An 18,832-nucleotide genomic window follows, 5' to 3' on the forward strand; every position below is an offset into this window, starting at 1 on the left:
CCTGTAGGTAAGGAGGCGCATGTCCTTTAATGGATTTGTATGTGAGTAGCAGGACTTTGTAGTCAACCGTGAAGGAGACAGGGAGCCAGTGCTATGAAAACAGAATTGGTGTTATGTGTTCATGTTTTTGCACTCTCGTCGGGATCCTGGCAGCGCTGTTCTGAATGTACTGGAGCTTCTGGATGTTCCTGCTAGGGATCCCTGTGAAGAGCTGCATTGCAGTAGTCAAGTCTTGAGGAGATAAAGGCATGGACAAGCTTCTCTAAATCTGGGAGGGTTAGGGAGGGCTGCAGTTTAGAGATGGTTTTGAGATGTTATAAACCCTTATAACCTGCTTAGGCTGCCTTTAAGGCCTTGGAAAGGTGTTGTGCTTTTAGTGCCTTCAAAAATGGAGGTGCCCAGAATGTGTGGCATGTAACAGATAGGAGCCTGTCCTGCCATGCATAACCTTGAGAGTCAACAGGCCTATCAAATAACAACTCAAAGTGTTTCAGACTATAGTTGATGTGTCATGGTGAATTGAAAGTCAAAAGGCATGGTTCAGACTATAATTAACCACCTGCAATTTCTTTTTTTTAAAAAAGAAAGTATAATTTAACAAGTACAGTCACTTGCCACAACTGGCCTTGCTGATCCTCTTTAGACAATATAAATGTGTATTGTTTTTAATGGGATTCCCAAGCTGGTTGACAGGTGACCACTAAACATCTGTAAATCTGAATCAGCATCTAAAAACACCAGTATTTAAAAATCATTGTCAAAGAACACTGTGTTGCAAATCGTTAAAGCCACTGATATTTCTGATTTTTTTCATCAGCATTGTACCCTCAGAGGTTATGTGAATGTATATAACAGTGTGGGTTTATGGGCCTGTATGCACAGTAGTTAGAAAAAAAGTCTATTTTGTTTGGGATGAATACCATTTGCAGACCTGGTGGTGGATCTGAGTGAATGGTGTCCAAGGCAAATTCTTTTTTCTTTTTTGTCCACAGGAGGGCATTACAGTTCATAATATTGCCCAGTAACATTAATTTGGCCCCCCAGAACCTTTTGGCACTATTTTCTCTCTAGACTAGCAATATTTACTTCAGACTTTTAGCTGAAAATGTTTTAAATGCTGTTGATTTAACACTTATAATGACATTATTCTGCTCAATGAAAGGCTGCTAAAATACATGGATAACTGAGAGGCTGTGGTGTATCTGCTGAAGGAGTTTCTGTGAAATTAAAACTCTACGAAATTATTGTGAAAGTAGGCTACACTGGAATCTACTTGTTGAGACCATTTCAGAGTCTTGGGCCAAAATTGTACGTAATATTAATTCTGTAATTATCTTTTTGCCTGATTTTAGGTCCAATAAAATTCTGTTAGTAGCCTACATACTAACATCTGATTTTAAGTATATTAATGAATCTCCCTTCTTGACTCTTCTGCAGCCATTGCACGAATCGATTTTAAAAATTGCAACTGTAATTTTTCTTTACATTTTATCAATGACAATGCTATATTACTGGTTAAGGTGCTGCAGTAACACCTGCACGCAGTGCTATTGTTTACAGTAAAATATAACCATACATGTACTTTTCCCATCCTGTTTTTCAAGACAACAACAAACAAAAGGCATGTAGTTTATATGATCCAGGATGCTTCATTGAGCTTTTTAGTTCATCATTGACAATCCAGACTTCAAATAATGCATCACCACACCAACATGTGCTTGAGTGGACTATCACTTTAATTTACCAAATAACAGGCAAAGAAAACAAATAAGCATCAAGTCATAAAATCATTGACATGCTACATTTTATATTAAAATCTCAGCATAAATAGTCACAGTGTAAGACAAAAGCAACAGATGACAGTTAAGGGATAAAAGTGGCAGCGTTATATTTTCACTGCTCATCCTTCTCTTTGAATGATCAACATTTTGTTGATATTTAAAGTCAGTAGTAAAGTCAGTCACTTGCTGCTGTTTGGATGTAAAACCAACACAAAATCTTGCTGATTAAGGGAAGGTGCAAGGTTATTAAGGCACTGTTATGGGAACGCTGTGTCCTCGTCCTCGTATGCATTTAAGGCTCCTGAGGGTTTGGCTTTGAAAGTGGCGTTGCTGGGTTCTGGTATAAAAACATGTAGGAGTCACACAGCAGTCTGCGCACTAGTTCAGGAGCATGAGAGGGGTTGGCACGAGCCTGCTCCTCCTCTGACTGGGACAGGAAGTCACCCAGCTCTGGACAAGCTCGGATCTCTGGAATGTTGTAGCCACTTTGATCGTCACCTGTAAGAGAGAGTGGCCTTAAGATTAGACATCAGCTCAAGAAGAGATAAAAGCCAGTCACAGACGTCACAGTAAGTTTTTATCTAACACTGTTGAGGCTGCATTATCAGAAAATAAGGCAGTCACGGGTAACCACTCTATTGATAAACCCAAACAGGTCAGTGTTTGCACGAACATCAGATTGAAATTACTTGTTTAGGAATTCTAAAATGCCACTAATGAAGGAAAAGATTTCTTGCTCAAGACAAGAAATAACTTATTAACAAAAGTATATAAAACAAGCTGAACTCTATCTTACCGCATCTGTCTGCCATGCTGTCAAAGAAGAGCCAAGAGTGGGGGTCAGGGCTGTATTTGACAAAGGACACATAGTGGCTTGTTTGAATGCAGAGCACAGCAAACAGTTCCATCATGTGCTTGGGCACAGGTGCATCAGTGGGTACCTCCGCTGGTACTGCAAGTGCTTTGGGGGAGTGACCCTGCCGTGAGGGATGAGCATGCACCTTAAAAAAATAAATAAACAAAGAGAAAAAAGTCAGGTTTATACTGCAATTTAGGTCAATTGGACGTTTGACAATTTAGATGGCAGTTTGGCTTACCTGTGTGTTGCAGGTAGTGCAGTACTGTTTGATTCTCCCTGGCTGCAGTTTGCGATCTGGGAGACACTGGAGACACTCGTGCTCTGCCAAATGCCCACAGACAAAGCATTCCCTAGGAGCTGTGAAGAAAAGTAGTGAATGAGCATCTTTGGCACTTCAAAAACACTGTATTTAAGAAGTATTCCAGGAGCAAAATATGTGATTTTATTCAGTGGCGATTATGTCTGTTCCTCACAGTTATACAGGAGATCTGTGATGTCCAGCTCCGTGGAGGGAATGATGTGAGAAAACATCTTATACTTGTTTCCAAACCTCGGCATCTGAACTATTAGACAGGACGGCATCTGAGGGGCAAATCAGGAATATTGGGGTTACAGCACATGACTGTAAAGAAAAGACTTTTAAAAAAAACTAGACTTCATATCATTTCCTTGTAAGAGAAACGCTCACCTCTTCAAACTTGAGGTCACATGACAGGCAGGATTTATCCAGCAGCTGTTGGACTGTGGGCATCTGTGCCATCTGCTCCTTTTCCAGAAAGATCTGGAAGGTGTAAGCACCCTGAGATGTTTCTCCTCTTGATCTAAAAGAAACTGATTTTCAGTAACTCAAAACAGCCAAACAGGACAGGATATTTAATACTGGGCAGCTCAGCGTCATACCTGAGCTTAAGTAGCGGCTCTACGCAAAGCACCTTCTGAAAGAGGACTGTGATGAACTCTTCTGGGTCTGCAATGAGGCAAGATAATTTTAAAATAAGAAATCATACAGAATTGTAACAGCAGGCTTCAGTATTGCTATGTTGCAATGACGAAAGATCTATTAAAATATGTTAACAATGCATGTTACAAGATATGGGTGTGTACCTTTTTCCTCTGTTCTGAAGGTGTCGCAGCCAAGCTGTTTGCGGAAATTCATCACACTCTCAGCAGGCACAATCCCTTGTCTGTAATAAATACATTAGCAATCAGTGAGCAAACACAAGAACTCAAACACTGTAATAGCATACACCAGAACAAATCAGTAAACCCAAAGACACGCCTTATGTAAGTAAGTTTTAGGCATACACTCTTGTTAGCTAGTGAATAGAGAGTACTCATATTATTGAGACATAGCAAACAAGAGAGCTTGTTTACCAGTTGAGATTATTTAAAATGTCATAATGTGCTTGTCTTGCAAACCAAATGATAATGCAAGGCATAAGAACAACAAACAGTCCTGAAGACTATGTTTATACCTGCGTAAACGGTTGATGATTTTTCTCAGAGTGCAAGTTATGGGTTGTTTTGTGTCAGCGGGCTTCTGGCAGATATTATCCAGGGTCACTGATGAGCTGAACAAACTGAGGCGAGAGAACAAAAAAAAAAAAGAAAAAACAACTTGTTTTATCAAATCAGCACTTGTCTGGATACAGTTCATCAAGCTCTTTTTGTTGTACATGATCTGCACACGAATTGCTTTAGATGACGTGAGAGATGATGACGTGAGATTAAAGTAGATCTGAGCTGAGCTTGCAACAGCGTGCTACTTGATATTCAAATGCCCTGAAGGGCGGTGAACTGGTTTTACCTGAAGAGTGTGGCATCAAGGTAACAGGAGTTGACGTGGCCCTGAATCCCTTTCATTTTTCCCACTAACAAAGACAAGGCCTCTGATTCAGGGATAGGTGGTGCATCCTCCTCTGAGTCCTCAAACGGAAGATCTGAAGCAAACACAAAAACAGTTTTAATCTTCATATTAAATGGCTGGCTCATCATTTTTAAACACAAATTGCATCATTTTAATGTAGTTTTACAACATTTTACAACTTATAAACTTAGTATTCTACAGTACTCCTAACTGTGCTTTAACACAGTCCAACTCAGAGTTCTTCAGAAATAATGATTAATCTCCTTTTCAATTGCAGGAAGTTCACAGGAATGTCAGACATGTTCAACTGATAAAAAAAAAAAAAAAAGAGTCACAAACCATGCATTATTTGAGGTTTTATTGACATAATTTCTCTTAGACAAATCCTACCAGAGGCAGAAAGGTCAAGGTCACTTAAACCAAAACTGAAGCATGATTTGTGACCCTTTTTTTCCCCAAGTTGTGTATAACCCCAGTGTGACAAATAGGATATCACGTTCCTCAGAACTGATTCTTTAAGGTTCTGTGATGCACAATTATGATGGGTAGTGGTAGGAATGAAAAACATCTATCCCTGTGCTTTAGGCGAGATAATTGCGTAATAATGGCACCCTGGTCAGAAGTTCAGAATTTGCAAAAACTTCCTGCTCAGCACTACAGTTTCATGCTGTGTACTACACAGTACACCATAGTTAAAATAGATCATTCTGAATGTTCTCAAGTTAAAGGACCAGCATGGAGGATTTAGGGGGATCTATTGGCAGGAATAGAATATAATATTCATAAGTGAAATGGAAACTTAGACCCTTATGTCATGTCACGTCTTAAGATGTTATACTGCCTTACAACCAAAAGCACATTGTAAGATTTTGTGCTTCCTATGTGAAAATGTTCCCAACAGGTATCATCAAAGGTGAGCTGTGGGACTCGGTCATTGTAACTTTTATTTCTCATCAGACAGAGGCAGAGAGGGAAAGTCAAGGGAGGTAAGGCAGATAAGGATTCAGCCTTCAACTCGTAATTCTCAGCAGAGACTGAAAGAAACTCCCTAGAGATACTGTGAATTAATTAAAAATACCTGCTAGGGTGACGAATATGGGATGTTTGTGACGCACACAAATACCAACACTGAACTTCATAAAGTATCTCTTTCAGCCTAGCAAACTGGGTGAGCCACATTTGCAAATGTGAACTCTGCTTATTGCTAGAAAAACAACTTGCTCTCTGTCAATTCATCTTTAAATTTACACAACAGTAAGTATGTTTTAATTAATGTATAATCACCTGAAAATAAGAATCGTTGTGTTTTTGTTACCTTAGAATGAGCCCTTTATATCTACATAGAGAGCTGGTCCTCTTCCATGGAGCCCGCCATGTTTCTACAGTAGCCACTGGCTCTAAAGAGGGCCTTTTGCATTTTTTGCAAGTTTCGCAGCCACCATAGGTTCTCCTACACACTTGGGTGGGGGAAGGGGTGTTGAGTTGGTTGCAATCTGCAACCTCACCACTAGATGCCACTAAATCCTACGTACTGGTCCTTTAAACTAAACGTTTTATTTCATCCCGTAGGAGTGAACAACACAGGTTAAAAACTCAGTTATATTTTAATTCAAAAAACAAATCATACAGTGCTTTAATAAAACATTTTATACCGTTATATCAAAAATAAAAAATATGTATAATGTGTAAATTGTTGAATTGCTTGAGTATGTACATTCCACAAACTAGAAGAGAGAAGTGTCTAACCTGGAGGTGTTTCGGTGGGTTTGGGGGTCTCCCTTTCTGTAGAGGAGCTGACAAACCTGCTATCAGGGCTGCACTTTGTGACAGGAACAAACAAAGCCCGGTTTCCTTTGCAGGTGAAATATCTCTGACTTCCATACTTCCCATCAGAGCAGCCATTCACCTCATAGTCCTGAAACAATGAGACAAAAACAGATATGATATATTTCAAATACCTAAAACCTACAAAGAACTAGTAAGAAAAAAATGTTGTCACTCACCAATTCAATCCCAGCCCATTCATCAGTCTTTCCTCCAAGGACCCCCAGCCACCGGATGACCCCATACACTGTGATGCCTGAGTTGGACACCACCTCCACCATGGACCCCACCTCCAGAGGCACATGAGATGTGCTGGGACTTTGGCTCTGAGTGACGCTCTGCTCTGTGTGGTTCTCTCTCACTTGTCGTCCACGAGATCCAATATTTGGCATGGAGTTGATGCGTGTCACCGCTTTTCTGTTTAGACCTGCAGAGAGGTATGGAGGATGGGGAGTTTCATAGTTAAAAAGTCATATGACATTTTTTTAAAGGCTTGTCACATGCTGCCTCATCAGATTGACCTCTGAATAACACGGCACAGGTCTACATGAGAGGTATGTAGACAGCTTTGAGTGCACAAGGTGCAACAATGCTAGACCATGTGATGAATCCACTGTTCTGCATTCCAGAGCAACAGGACCAGTTGTTCCAGTTGTGTACTGGGACCGCTGGATCTGTGTCTGGAGTCCCAGGTGTTAAAACTTTCAAAGACAGGATTTCATTCACTGACTGGGGGGGAGGGGGATTTTGTTTTTTGTTAGATTTTTAAATGTATGATTTAGTGTGATAAACTCAATGAAACCACCACCAAGTATCATGTGGTCCAGAAATGCTGCGTGTTGACTATGAAAGAGGCAAGTAAACTGTGACTTTGACCACATTACTGACCCCCACATTGGCCGTCTCTCCAGTGCAGCCCGAGGGGGACGGAGTAAGATGGGACGACTTGGACGACGTCTGCGGCACTGAACAGGGGCAGAGGAGCAGGTTTCTTGGATGACAAATTACGATCACTGTCCTAAAAGGAAGACAAAGAAAAAACAACAGTTGCTGAAACGCAAACAAAGATACATAACACATGTCCTCAGGTGTAGTCTACAGTACATAGATAACGTTCATGTGCATGTGTACAGTCGGCACTCATGACATCACGAGTTGCGGATCTATTTGGCAATCTTTTGACTGATAACTTGGTTGTTTTTTTTAACCTGACGACATACAGATCACTGGAGATTATATAGTCCCGTGTTTCTCAAACATTTTCAAGTCAAGGACCCTTAAAGTGACACAAATTAGACCACGTCTGTCCCAGAGGGTCCCCCATCTGGTAAGATTTTTGCTTTTAGATGTTTTATTACAGAAAGTGTATGAAACCCATGACCAAAATAGTCATACATTCTGTCATTGCATTACTTATGGATGGAATTATAGTGAAAATAAATTATTCCCCTTTTTGCTGGGGATCTCCTAAAACCCCTGAGGGGTCCCTGGACCCCACTTTGAGAACCACTGATATAGTTAATCTTATCTGGTTACATTTATTCAAGTTAAATAACTGCAGGTGTAATTATTAGCTTCAGAGCCACCTGACAATTACTTTGCTCTTTGCACTTTCCCCTCTATATCCAAGACACCCACCCAATGATAAACCAGAAAAACGACTCTACCCACCACAAATTCCACCTCAAAGCCAAGCATGTGCAGGTCATCTTTATTCTCCTTCCTCCCAATCTGCATCAGGTTCTTCACCAGGGCCGGCAGGTGTCCTTTCTTGTGCTTCACCACCACCAGGTCATCCTGAGACAGCTCACAGATGGCAGTGAACAGCTGGGGGTTACACAGCAGCTCCAGGCGTCTGCTTGTGGAGGACACAAAAAGCAGAAGCTGGGCCTGGTGGCGGGTCAGAGGGTACGTGTCCTCTCTCCTCACGATGCCTCCCTTCTTGGGGCTCCCTGCGCTGCTGCCTCCGCAGTACAGAAGCCCCATCAGCTCTCCACGCTGCGTCTCTGCCTCCACACGGCCAATACATCCTCGGCAGAAGCCTTTCTTCGACTTCCCGCGTATCACGATGAAAAACTTCTCCTTTACTACAGTGTCGGCCTCCATTGAAAGTCTTTTGTTTCTCTATAGAGTTTTGAAGCAGGTTTGGTACTAACACAACCTGTAGAAACACAACAGAAGCTCATTACATTGTAGCTTTGCAACGGCTCCCTACTAAAGCTACTTAGTTACAAAGTTGCGGGGAAATCAATTCCACACGAATTTCGTTTGAAAACACAATTTCCTGTTTAACACTTCTTACTGTGTCGAGGACAGTATAAAACTTATAGAAAATTAACAACACTAGAAAAAATAACTCATTAGTTTCTGCAAGAGCTAGCTTGAAATAGGTTCTGGGATAGTTCGCCTCTTTAAATAAACAAACCGAGCTGCTTTTTATTCAACGCATTTCTAATGATTTATTAGAGAGTCACTTACTGTTTTTTTTTTTTGTAAGTCAAGAGCAACTACTCCATGACCGGTTACTCTACTGCTGTTCAAATGAAATAACTGCAGGCTGGTCCTCCTCTTCCTCTTAGCTCTCACTGAAGAGGTGTGATAATCTGCAGGCGTTCAAATACTGACCTGCATGTGACCGACAACGCCCACTCTGCGTTGCTCAGCTTCTCCGCCCCAAAAATGTCCCCTGGGCGAGATTTCCGCAATAATATAAGACTATCTGTGATAAGAAAAAAAAAGGGGATTGTTGACCACCTTGTAGTTTGAAGAAAAAATATTTTGTGAATATTGACTCTATTATAGACTCCTAATCTGAGTCTATTATATGCCAAGATGCATATAATAGGCTATGTAGTGACATTTTAAAATCCATATTATGACCTTTTACTCTTCTTTTGCTTTACTGTCTCATTAGATTTGACAGTAAAATAAGCCTAAAAGCTCAGTGCAGCTTCATTTATCAAAATATACCTTCATGATGACAAGAAGTTGTTATGTGGACTTCATTTCCATCTTGGAAAACAGACAGGGAGAACATCACATCCTGATGACAACTAATCACTGGAATATTACTCACCAGAAGCTACAAAGAAACAGTGTCAACAGACACTGAGCAAAATATTGAGCAAAATGAGTAAAGTACACTGTTTTGAGTGACATGTTTGTCTGCATCCAAACACATGTGACGTGACGTCCTGTCCTGCGATGCAGGTGGTATGCATGTCTGACAGTATCTTGACTTCACATCAACTTTACATAACAGCCCTCATTTTCTTCAGCAGGCATGTACACAGTGGCCATGTTTCCTCAACCAGCAGCAAACTGGTGTCTGTTTCGCTTCATTTATAAAACAAACTGAAAATATATCAGAAGGGAGCTCATGTTTGATGAGTTTGTCACTTTATTAAGTTTTAAGATCATTCATATGAGCAGAGATTTTGCCTTTTTTCAACAGTTGAATTACTTTCCTCTATCGGCTCATGATTACAGTAACACAAGGGCTAAACACTTTTCAAAATAGGCAGTACAGCATAAACTTACATTATACAACAGCTTATTCAGATGTTACTATTTCATTTCATACGTCATTGGAAATGTCTGTAAAATTCATCAGAACATCAAACTTTAATAAACTACTATTTAAATAATTGAGGTACAGCTATGGCCTTGATGATATCTTTGTTCCTCAGGATCCCCTGGACAACGGTGTTTGTCTTCACCCTTTGAACTACGTGGCCCTTTGCTTGCAAAAATTGCACACTCTCTTCTGGAAACTCAGCTGATGAGGGATTGGGAAACTGGAAATTACTAATATGAAAGAAAATGACTAATGCGACAAGAACAAAATGCAAAGGTCAGCTCCTGACCCCTGTGACATATATGTACTCACACTCAGCGTGAAGTCTGTTTGGTTGAAGTTGGGGATGGAGTCTTCTCAGGGAAAGGCTGTTGTTTTTCTCTTTATAATCAGACAGTGCCCTTATCAACACCTAAAGCAGACAAAAAGTCTAAATGATGAATGTTTTTTCTTCCTTTTTTTACTCATAACACCATCTACTGAATAAGGATCCAACTCCTTTTATGAGGAAGGTGAATCAGACCTTGGTAATCGCGCTCAAACTGTGTTTGTCTGAGCCGCTTAGTGCCATGTAGATCCCACATTTATGCCAGGCTGGCACCACTATTGTGGGCATGAGAGGGGACAGGGGCCTCTTCCCAGGCTGGACTCTGTTTCTCTACACAAATGGCAACCAGAGAGAAACAGTTAAAACAGTATTTTTTAACCGACTGGTTTTACTGGGTGATATTTCTCATGGTAAAGCACCTGGTTGGTTTGGAGTTGCCCTCGGGTTTTGTTTGGCCAGGAGAAGTCGAGGATTAGGCTGTTTAGAATAACGCCTGACTGCGTTATGATTCTGCTCCCAAATGGCCTGTTCAGGGAACTGCAAGATCACAAAGACAAGAGATAAGAAGAAAGAATGCCCAGCAGCACATACCACACATACATATCCTCCTGGTGGGATCTCTAATGTCAGACTGTAAACAGTATGATGACCAAGCACTTCACCTGGCCACTGACACCATGAGGTCATCTGGTCCCATTACCACTACCTGTCCAGCCACCAGCTCAGTCTGGAGGGAGGGGACAGTGGAGTAGTGTTCAGGTAGAGATGTACTGGAGTGATTGATCCTCTGTCGAAGCACGTCAGCGTGATTCTTGCTTTTAGCAAGAGCAGAGATAAAATCAACAGGAAGTTCACTGAAGTGCCTCAGCTACTGATTAGTTAGTTTGGTATTGTGCGGGTCAATTACGGCACAAAATAGTTATGAGAACAAGCAATGATAAGGGAAACGTTATTATTATGACTTTATCAGCTGAATTAGAGCTGGGATTAGGTGATTAAACAATTAAACAATCAACAGAAAACTATTTTGATAATCAATTCATAATTTCAGGCATTTTTCAAGAAAAAAAGCTAAATATTCTCTGGTTCCAGCTCATCCAATGTGCTGATTTGATGCTTTTTTTTGTCAGATATGATTGTAAACTGAACATAACTGACTTTTAGGCTGTTGGTTGGATAAGACAAGACATTTGAAGATGTCCCCGTACAATGAGGATGTTTTACTGTTTTTTGATATTTAATGGAAAAAGTGATTAATTGATCCATTAATAAAAACAGATTAATCAACAATCAAAATAATCATTAGTTAGTTGCAGCCCTAATCACAATTATGATATAGTTTACCTCAGTATGTCAAAGAGAAGATCATTCACTGAAGAGTTATATTTAGGGTCACCCAGACCACTTGCCATAGCCAGAGATGCTTTCAGAGCCTTTACATGGAGGAAAAAAAGCTATTTTACTTGGGAGAACTATTCAACTGGGCCATAATAAACATGAAACTTTGACTTATTTAAGCTTTGCAATTCAGTACCTCAGCAGTCTGGTGGTATGTTTGATTTTCTGTGTTATTGTTCTCACTGAGATTAAGTCCCTCTAAGAGGTTGAGAGCCGATATCAATGCTGCACCAACAGATGGGGGAGGAGGAACTTGAATTATAAACTCTAAGACAAAGGTAAAAAAAAAAGTAGATGAAGGCATCAAGAATCCACGCATATTTCTTCAGTCAAATAAAGTTTAGCTTTCTCTTTACCATTGAACAGGCCTTCCACTGGTTTCTTTACTTGTACACTGTAGTTACTGATGTCCTCTCTGCTCAAGACCCCTCCGTTGGCTCGCACCTTTATACGAAAACACAGAGAATACTGTCTTAAATCCCTGAAATTGATTAAAGATGATCTCAGACCAGATGTGAGTTTTACACAATGATTTTGCCAATGAAACAAGCATGTTTAATGTATGAATGTCGTTCACCTCATCCTCCATCTCTTGTGATAAGTTTCCATTGTAGAAATTCGACAGGCCAGCTTCCAAGACTCCAGCCAGACTGGGCATCCTCAGAAATGAACCAGGACGCAGAGCTCGGCCGTCGGGGAGAAATACAGTCCTGAAACGTTGCAATAGCTTCTCATCTTTTACTTTCGATATTGCCTCAGCTGTAGAAGAAAACAAATGAGTCACACCAGGGTATACTGTCCTCAGGTGACATCATCAGGTTATACTGTGAGAAAGTGAGAAATTGTAAAGAGGGATGGTTTGACTCACCGAGACTGTGAGACACATTAAAACCCTCTTTGGCTACGTCAGCTGCTCTGGTAACCACATCCTTCCAAGATAAACTGTGTTGATTTTGTGATAAAACATGTTCAACTTAAAAAGGTAGAGCAAAATAACAAAAAACAATAATTTTGACTTTATCTGTTCATTTCTACCTTCCATACAGCCTGTGAGCTTGGTGTAACCCTCTGAGCATACCTGGCACTCCTACTTGCAGATCTGCCTGAATGAATGAAGACAGATTATAGGCCTCTTCATGCTAAATAATAAAATCAATAATGTTTAATGGTGACCCACTTTTATATTACCTTTAGCTCTAAGCCATTCTGTAGCATTTCCTCTTTGAGTGTTTTTGGTGCAGTTCCCTGAAAATTTATTAAGCTGGTTTCATTCTTATGGATGTCATGAACCAGCATCACCCCTCCTCTACAGAAAGAGAGTGAGCAAAAGATGAATTCATGATCAGACATCTTTGTATATTTTACAGCAAGCAAATCAACAATAAGTCAGTCACATACCCACCAATACCTGACACATGTGGATGCACAACACCCAAACACAGAGTGGCAGCGATGGCTGCATCCACACTGGAGCCGAGATCATTAAGGACCCGCTGGCCGAGTGCTGTGCAGCGTTCATGATCCGACACCAGCACACCTTTTATGAAGACCTGAAAAGCCGCAGTGATGAAGACCAACAGTGCAGCGGTGGTTTAACTTACAGTGCAGTTACAGTATATGGCATGACATACCGAGCTTCCCCCGAGGTAAATTTGCAGGATCAAAGCAATGGTCGCTCCAGTGGCAAAGATGATAGATGTGGCATAAACCAGTATGAGCGTGTCCTGACTGGAGCGGTCCTTGTTTGTCTCTTTGAGGTTGGATAAGCCTCTTTCATATAAATTTGGGCTACCAGAGGCCAGCTGTGTCAGAGGGATCTGTTTTGGGAGGTGACTGAGATCTGTGGCAACAGCAAGGAATCAACATTTTAAACTGTGATCTCAGTGAAACTGTTGTGGGTTTACAAACCAAATGTTGATATATTGGTTTAAGCCAAGATCCTCAGGACCTGCAGATCCTGCCTGTTTTCTCCCTTGACATCTGATCAGGTGATTTACATCCACCATATTGCAAATTAGGACCATGGCAGGTGTAAATCAGTAGTAGAGGAGAAATACAGCAGCATCTCGTGTGCTGAGAACTAAAACGAAAACCATCACTTTACACTATACCTGCATCCTCCACATGCTTTTTGTTTGAATCACAGGTGAAGTCACTTGGTGATGAGCCATCAGCCGACTGAGATGAATCATCAAAACTTTTGTAACTGAAAGTTGACTGCTTGTTAAGTTTTGTTTCAGGGGAGACTTCCATGCTTACAACCTTCAATCAAACACTGAGGTGATAGCACCCTTCCCACAGGTTAACGTGTAGTAGAACACAGCAGGTGCAATTATCCCCCAACCAATGAGATCTTAACATGTGCATCTGTCAAATAGTGAGCAGTTCAATGTCATTTGGAAGTTTGGATTTGAATTCCTAATGAATAAAGCACAAGCTGCAATGTTGTCCTTTTTATTGCTGTATAAAAAGGTTTTAAACTACGTACATACAGGTAAAAGCATGTCGGTACACAAATCACATCATCTTGCTCCAAAAATGTTTGAGGATACATTTTGCATAGGCTGTACTTTCTGCATCCACTCAGCACATTATCTGTCTAAACTCACATGCACACAACAACAAAAAAAACATAGTGTATCTCATTTCATGAGGTTATAATGTAGCTGCCTATTAACTGATAACAGTTGTCAAGTGTTGTCATTGATTACATCAAGATTACATGAATAGATTATAACTGCACAAGACTGTAAATATATAAAAACAGACAGAATAGTGCTTTTCTTATCAACTCTGAGAGCCAGTTGTGTGTTTATTAGAGTATGTTAAATGTGTATGATGTGTGCTGGGTGTGCAGCCAGAGCTTCAGTGGCTGAGGGTGCGATGCCCTGGCTGTTGGAGGTGGAAGGACTGGTGTTGGACTCCTTGACGAACACGGTTTTGGCGCTGAATGGCATTGCGGGACATGTGGTGCCGGTCTGCACAGGACTTAGCCTTCTGGGTTAACTGTGTCACTTCTGCCAGAGTTTTAGGCTGAGAAACAAGGCCAATGATGGCTCGACTGTTACTGGTGGTGCTGCTGGTTTGAACTGTGGGCTCTGGATCTGTCGCACTGGAGAGAAACACAAGCAAGTATGTGAAACATTCAAGTGTTGATTGCTTCTTGATGTGTGAACTCTGCATATGACAAGAAATTCCTTTTTTCTCTTGCTCCCTCACCTGGTAACAGTTTCCAGTGTTGTATCAGTGTCTGCGTTAATAGCAGAGTTTGATTGTTGGATATCGGGAACATCTGCATCCTGGTTCTCTGTTGTGTGAAGACATAAATGGAGCTTTGTCATGATTTGGGAATAATTCACTAGACAATATATTGTATTTCTGTGGAATCATTGTGAGTACTGAAATACCAGTTCTCTAGATAAACGAATAACAGGTTAATTATAGAAATTGTATGAGATACACATTTTAAAGATGTCAGTCTGAGTTTTATTCACTTGTGTCTGTCCTTTAGCTTAAAAACACGTTGTCCAAGAGTCCAACATTAGTGCAGTTAACAATATGTTTACTTAACATGCGTTTGCATAAAAAAAGCTGGATTTATGATTACTGTTATATTAATTTCAACCATACTGCCAACGGCCTATAATTACTCTGCTCACCAACACAGACAACAGTGGACAACAAAGCCCAACGCTATAATATGCAACAACACTAAAATATGTCTGCTTAAATAATTTATAACAGTGTATTTCTCTCAATATATGTTGTTATATTACAAATATTCTAAATGGAAGAATGGAGTAAACAGCCCATCTACTGTGGCTACATGACCAACCTTGATGATTGACAACAAGCCACCCTTCTTCCACCACTTCTCCAGACTTGACATCTTCAGGGGTCTTCTCCTCTCCCCCAAAAAGCAGACGGGTGATCGTTCTGAACATTACTGCTTTCTCTTTTTCTCCTCTTGAGGTGTTTGTCTTTGCTATTGTTCCTGTTTCCCTTCCCTTCTTTGTTCAGCAGGAAGCTCAGGTGCTGCAAGAGTCTTTAGCTGCAGAAGAAAAGAAGAAATATAGAGCACACAGCTGTCATATGCATGTTCACAAAGCATCTTTGCTTGCTAACTCTAATCCCTCTTTGACTGTTTGAGAGTGGGTAATGACACAAGACCCTCCCTTCATTATTATTTTTCAAAAATCTAGCAATGTTTGGTCAGATGACCAGGATGTCCAATGAAACGTCTTGCAGTTCAGTGGTTTGAATAATGATGCCCACTCCCCCAGAATTTCATTGTTAGGGTCCATCTGTTTCTGGATACATGGGGGAGGGGCTCCTTTATCAAACATCTTTCAAGTGCACAGCCTGGTCTGCACCTTTCCATGGACTGGAACATCTCTGTGCAGCCATTGCACTTTGTTAATGACTGACACTGCATTGTTTCCTGCAGTGCACACTAACTGGAATATTGGTATATATTAGTATAGTTTTGTGTTTTCAGTGAATGTCATGCATGAGGAAATAATGGCAGAAATAATGGGATTAAAACACCACTGTCTGTAGGTTCTTGTTGAATCAAACTTGCCTCACAGTGTTTATGATGCATGTTTCCTTATTGTGTCTGGTCTTTCACATCAGTTCAAGTCATCAGTGTTTTACAGTTAACCGTTTGTTTTATCGTCCACAGCTGCAACCAAATTAAGCCGAAACAACTACTTATCTCGAGCCAATAATTATGTTACTAATGTCGACTACAGTGATGTTTGTCGCCTGTTTATTGTCTAACGTAACGTCTCACAGTCCGTAAATGAGCTCGGCCGTTTTCTTACCTGCTGTTAGTGTTTTCTCACTTTGACTCGCAGACCATTGTGTCAATTTTCGAAAATTTCGAGTATTTTACCATTCTACGACTCTGAAAGCCTGGAAGTGTTACATCCAACAAGAAGACTGTTGTTTTGTATTTCAAATTTCCAACTGATCACAGACAACAGAAGACCCGCCCATGTCTCCGCCCACCAGATCTGATCCACCAATCAGAGGCCGCACACGCTCCCGCGGGTTCATTCGATTCTCGCCAAAGATCAAACTGCTGTCAAGATGATTCTCGTCCAGTTTCATGATGTGGTCACTCTTGTTCGTCCTTTGTCCTGCTCATGAACTGTAATACTAATTAATAACCACAGGAACGCTGCCTACAACAAAACACTCTTTATCGCAACCATGGTTAGATATATAAAACACTAAATGGAATGACTTTCAGTTAGATAGGCCTAGTCTCTTTATGTATTTGTACATGTTCATGGAGTGCGTGTGTGTCTCAGGTCCGCAGCTCCGGATAAAAACTATTGTAGCTAATGTTACTGTATTGATGGTACCACAAACCCCCATCACAGAAACGTCTCTTTGTCTCCACTTAGTGGTTCGACGAGATTAAATGGTGACAACCTTCTTTGCATTCACTTGATGCACTTGTACTAATAAATACTTGACTAAAATCTAACAGGCAGTGCTTCAGTCTGAACATTATTGATGCTTTGTGAGACTGCCTTAAAATATCCAAGGTGATGGGTCACAAGATGAACTGGCATTTATAATTTAAATTGATCATCGTGCGTTAAAGCAAAAGGTCAATGCAAACACATTTTTGAAGTACTTTATTGACTTTTATATTATTGGGCAATGCAGAGAATCTAACCTGTGTGGGGCTGTGGGATTTGTTCACTTTGATTGCTGATTTGTATTGTTTTATTTATCTTTAAGAGAGAGAGAGAGAGAGAGAGAGAGAGAGAGAGAGAGAGAGAGAGAGAGAGAGAGAGAGAGAGAGAGAGAGAGAGAGAAAAGTAAAATGTGCTAAATTAAGTAATTCATTTGGTGCATTCTAAGATACAAGTTTAACATTACAATCATTGAAATGAGCATTATACAGCCTTGTAGTTTGGTGGTGTAAACTGTACAAATGGCCAGTGGCCAACTTGCCCGAAGCATTTGAAGCATCAAAGATTTCCCTTAGATTGGACTGAATTACACAAAAAAAGGAAGCTTTTTTCCCTAAGAAGGACTGATGATCTCCCAGCATCAGTCCCCTGCAGCTATCACACCAAATGTACCCACATGCTCACAGTTCAGTCTTTATCACAGCGATATTCCTGCAGGGTATAGTGTAGGCAAGCTTGTTTGTGGAGCACAATGGTGAGTTTATATCGATATACCAATGAATCATACTAATCCTGTTCTTCATGACCTTGTTTTGTTTTGTTTTATATATAGCATGTAGTGATGTGTGTTTTATGCGAGTGTATGTACTGTACAAATATATCTATGTTCTGAAGGCACACATAATTCATAGTCTGTGGAAACAAAGGGGACATTATAGAAGTTATTTTCATGCGTGTTTCTCACCGTATAATGCAGCTTATCAGGTCATATTTTATTCTTATAATGAGCACTGGAAATTTGAGAGGAATTATTTTTGCTGTTGCTTTTAAAAGATTTAGATTTGGACAGAATAAATTAAGTACATAAAATACACAAACCACTATCGGACAGAGTTTGACAGAAAAGTCAAATCTTTGAATTCACAAGTTACACAACCTTTGATATATATACATATACAGATTAACTATCAGATCGATGCACTGATTGATTATAACCCTCTGTAACATAGCGCCTCCCGGTGTTAATTGGCATGAAGTTGTGATGTTTAATTACTACTTTCTTCCATAAGATGGTGCAGTTGCTCTACTGAGGTTGTTACAGCGACAAGCATAGCTGAGACAGCCTGTGATTTAATGTAGGCTATAGGTTAGGTAAGTGCTTCATTTACAGTAATGAAGTGTAGCAGAACACCAAATTACAATTAATACAGTTGACATATCAGAACAACCCATCTACCATCTTAGAAAAAGAGATTAATGTCTGCAGTACAGTCTTCAAAACTTCAATTTGACGACAATTAAGCAGAAATATTACGCACATTCGTGATGTTTTTACGCTTAGACTCCCTCATCCCCAAATTCACCAGTGAGGGAAAAACTGCCTGAAATAAAATCAGTTAATGGATACCTAAAGACATGCAGATTAGGTCAGCTGAAGACTTTTCCATGTTTGAATCTGTTTGAGTGTGACTGTTTGTTTATGCACTCAGATGGAGGGATGCTTCTCAGCACATATGAAGTCCGTACATCCTTCATACAATGAGCTA

At 40.4% G+C, this 18,832-nt stretch overlaps 2 protein-coding genes across 2 annotated transcripts; both read right to left on the bottom strand.

The window, feature by feature from the left end:
• Nucleotides 1–1,713: 1,713 nt before the first annotated feature.
• cyldb (cylindromatosis (turban tumor syndrome), b) lies at nt 1,714–8,928 on the bottom strand. Its single transcript, XM_042407680.1, has 14 exons — nt 8,810–8,928; nt 8,003–8,492; nt 7,220–7,349; nt 6,511–6,758; nt 6,254–6,422; nt 4,448–4,580; nt 4,116–4,220; nt 3,745–3,824; nt 3,541–3,607; nt 3,329–3,461; nt 3,114–3,222; nt 2,879–2,997; nt 2,578–2,782; nt 1,714–2,279 (listed from the first exon to the last, which is right to left on the bottom strand). Exons 2-14 carry the CDS (start codon nt 8,435–8,437, stop codon nt 2,074–2,076), a joined length of 2,139 nt encoding a protein of 712 aa, XP_042263614.1. The 5' UTR covers nt 8,438–8,492; nt 8,810–8,928; the 3' UTR covers nt 1,714–2,073.
• A 775-nt stretch (nt 8,929–9,703) lies between these two features.
• On the bottom strand, nt 9,704–16,632 carry LOC121894060 (glutathione hydrolase 7-like). The gene is made up of 18 exons (XM_042406371.1): nt 16,461–16,632; nt 15,470–15,685; nt 14,854–14,941; nt 13,746–14,746; nt 13,266–13,474; nt 13,033–13,184; nt 12,823–12,940; nt 12,670–12,737; nt 12,503–12,576; nt 12,212–12,393; nt 11,991–12,078; nt 11,771–11,901; nt 11,581–11,669; nt 10,899–11,051; nt 10,656–10,773; nt 10,432–10,566; nt 10,221–10,320; nt 9,704–10,109 (listed from the first exon to the last, which is right to left on the bottom strand). Exons 4-18 carry the CDS (start codon nt 13,885–13,887, stop codon nt 9,967–9,969), a joined length of 1,902 nt encoding a protein of 633 aa, XP_042262305.1. The 5' UTR covers nt 13,888–14,746; nt 14,854–14,941; nt 15,470–15,685; nt 16,461–16,632; the 3' UTR covers nt 9,704–9,966.
• Nucleotides 16,633–18,832: the final 2,200 nt, after the last annotated feature.

The sequence above is a fragment of the Thunnus maccoyii genome, chromosome 3, assembly GCF_910596095.1.
Source record: "Thunnus maccoyii chromosome 3, fThuMac1.1, whole genome shotgun sequence".
Taxonomy (NCBI): domain Eukaryota; kingdom Metazoa; phylum Chordata; class Actinopteri; order Scombriformes; family Scombridae; genus Thunnus; species Thunnus maccoyii.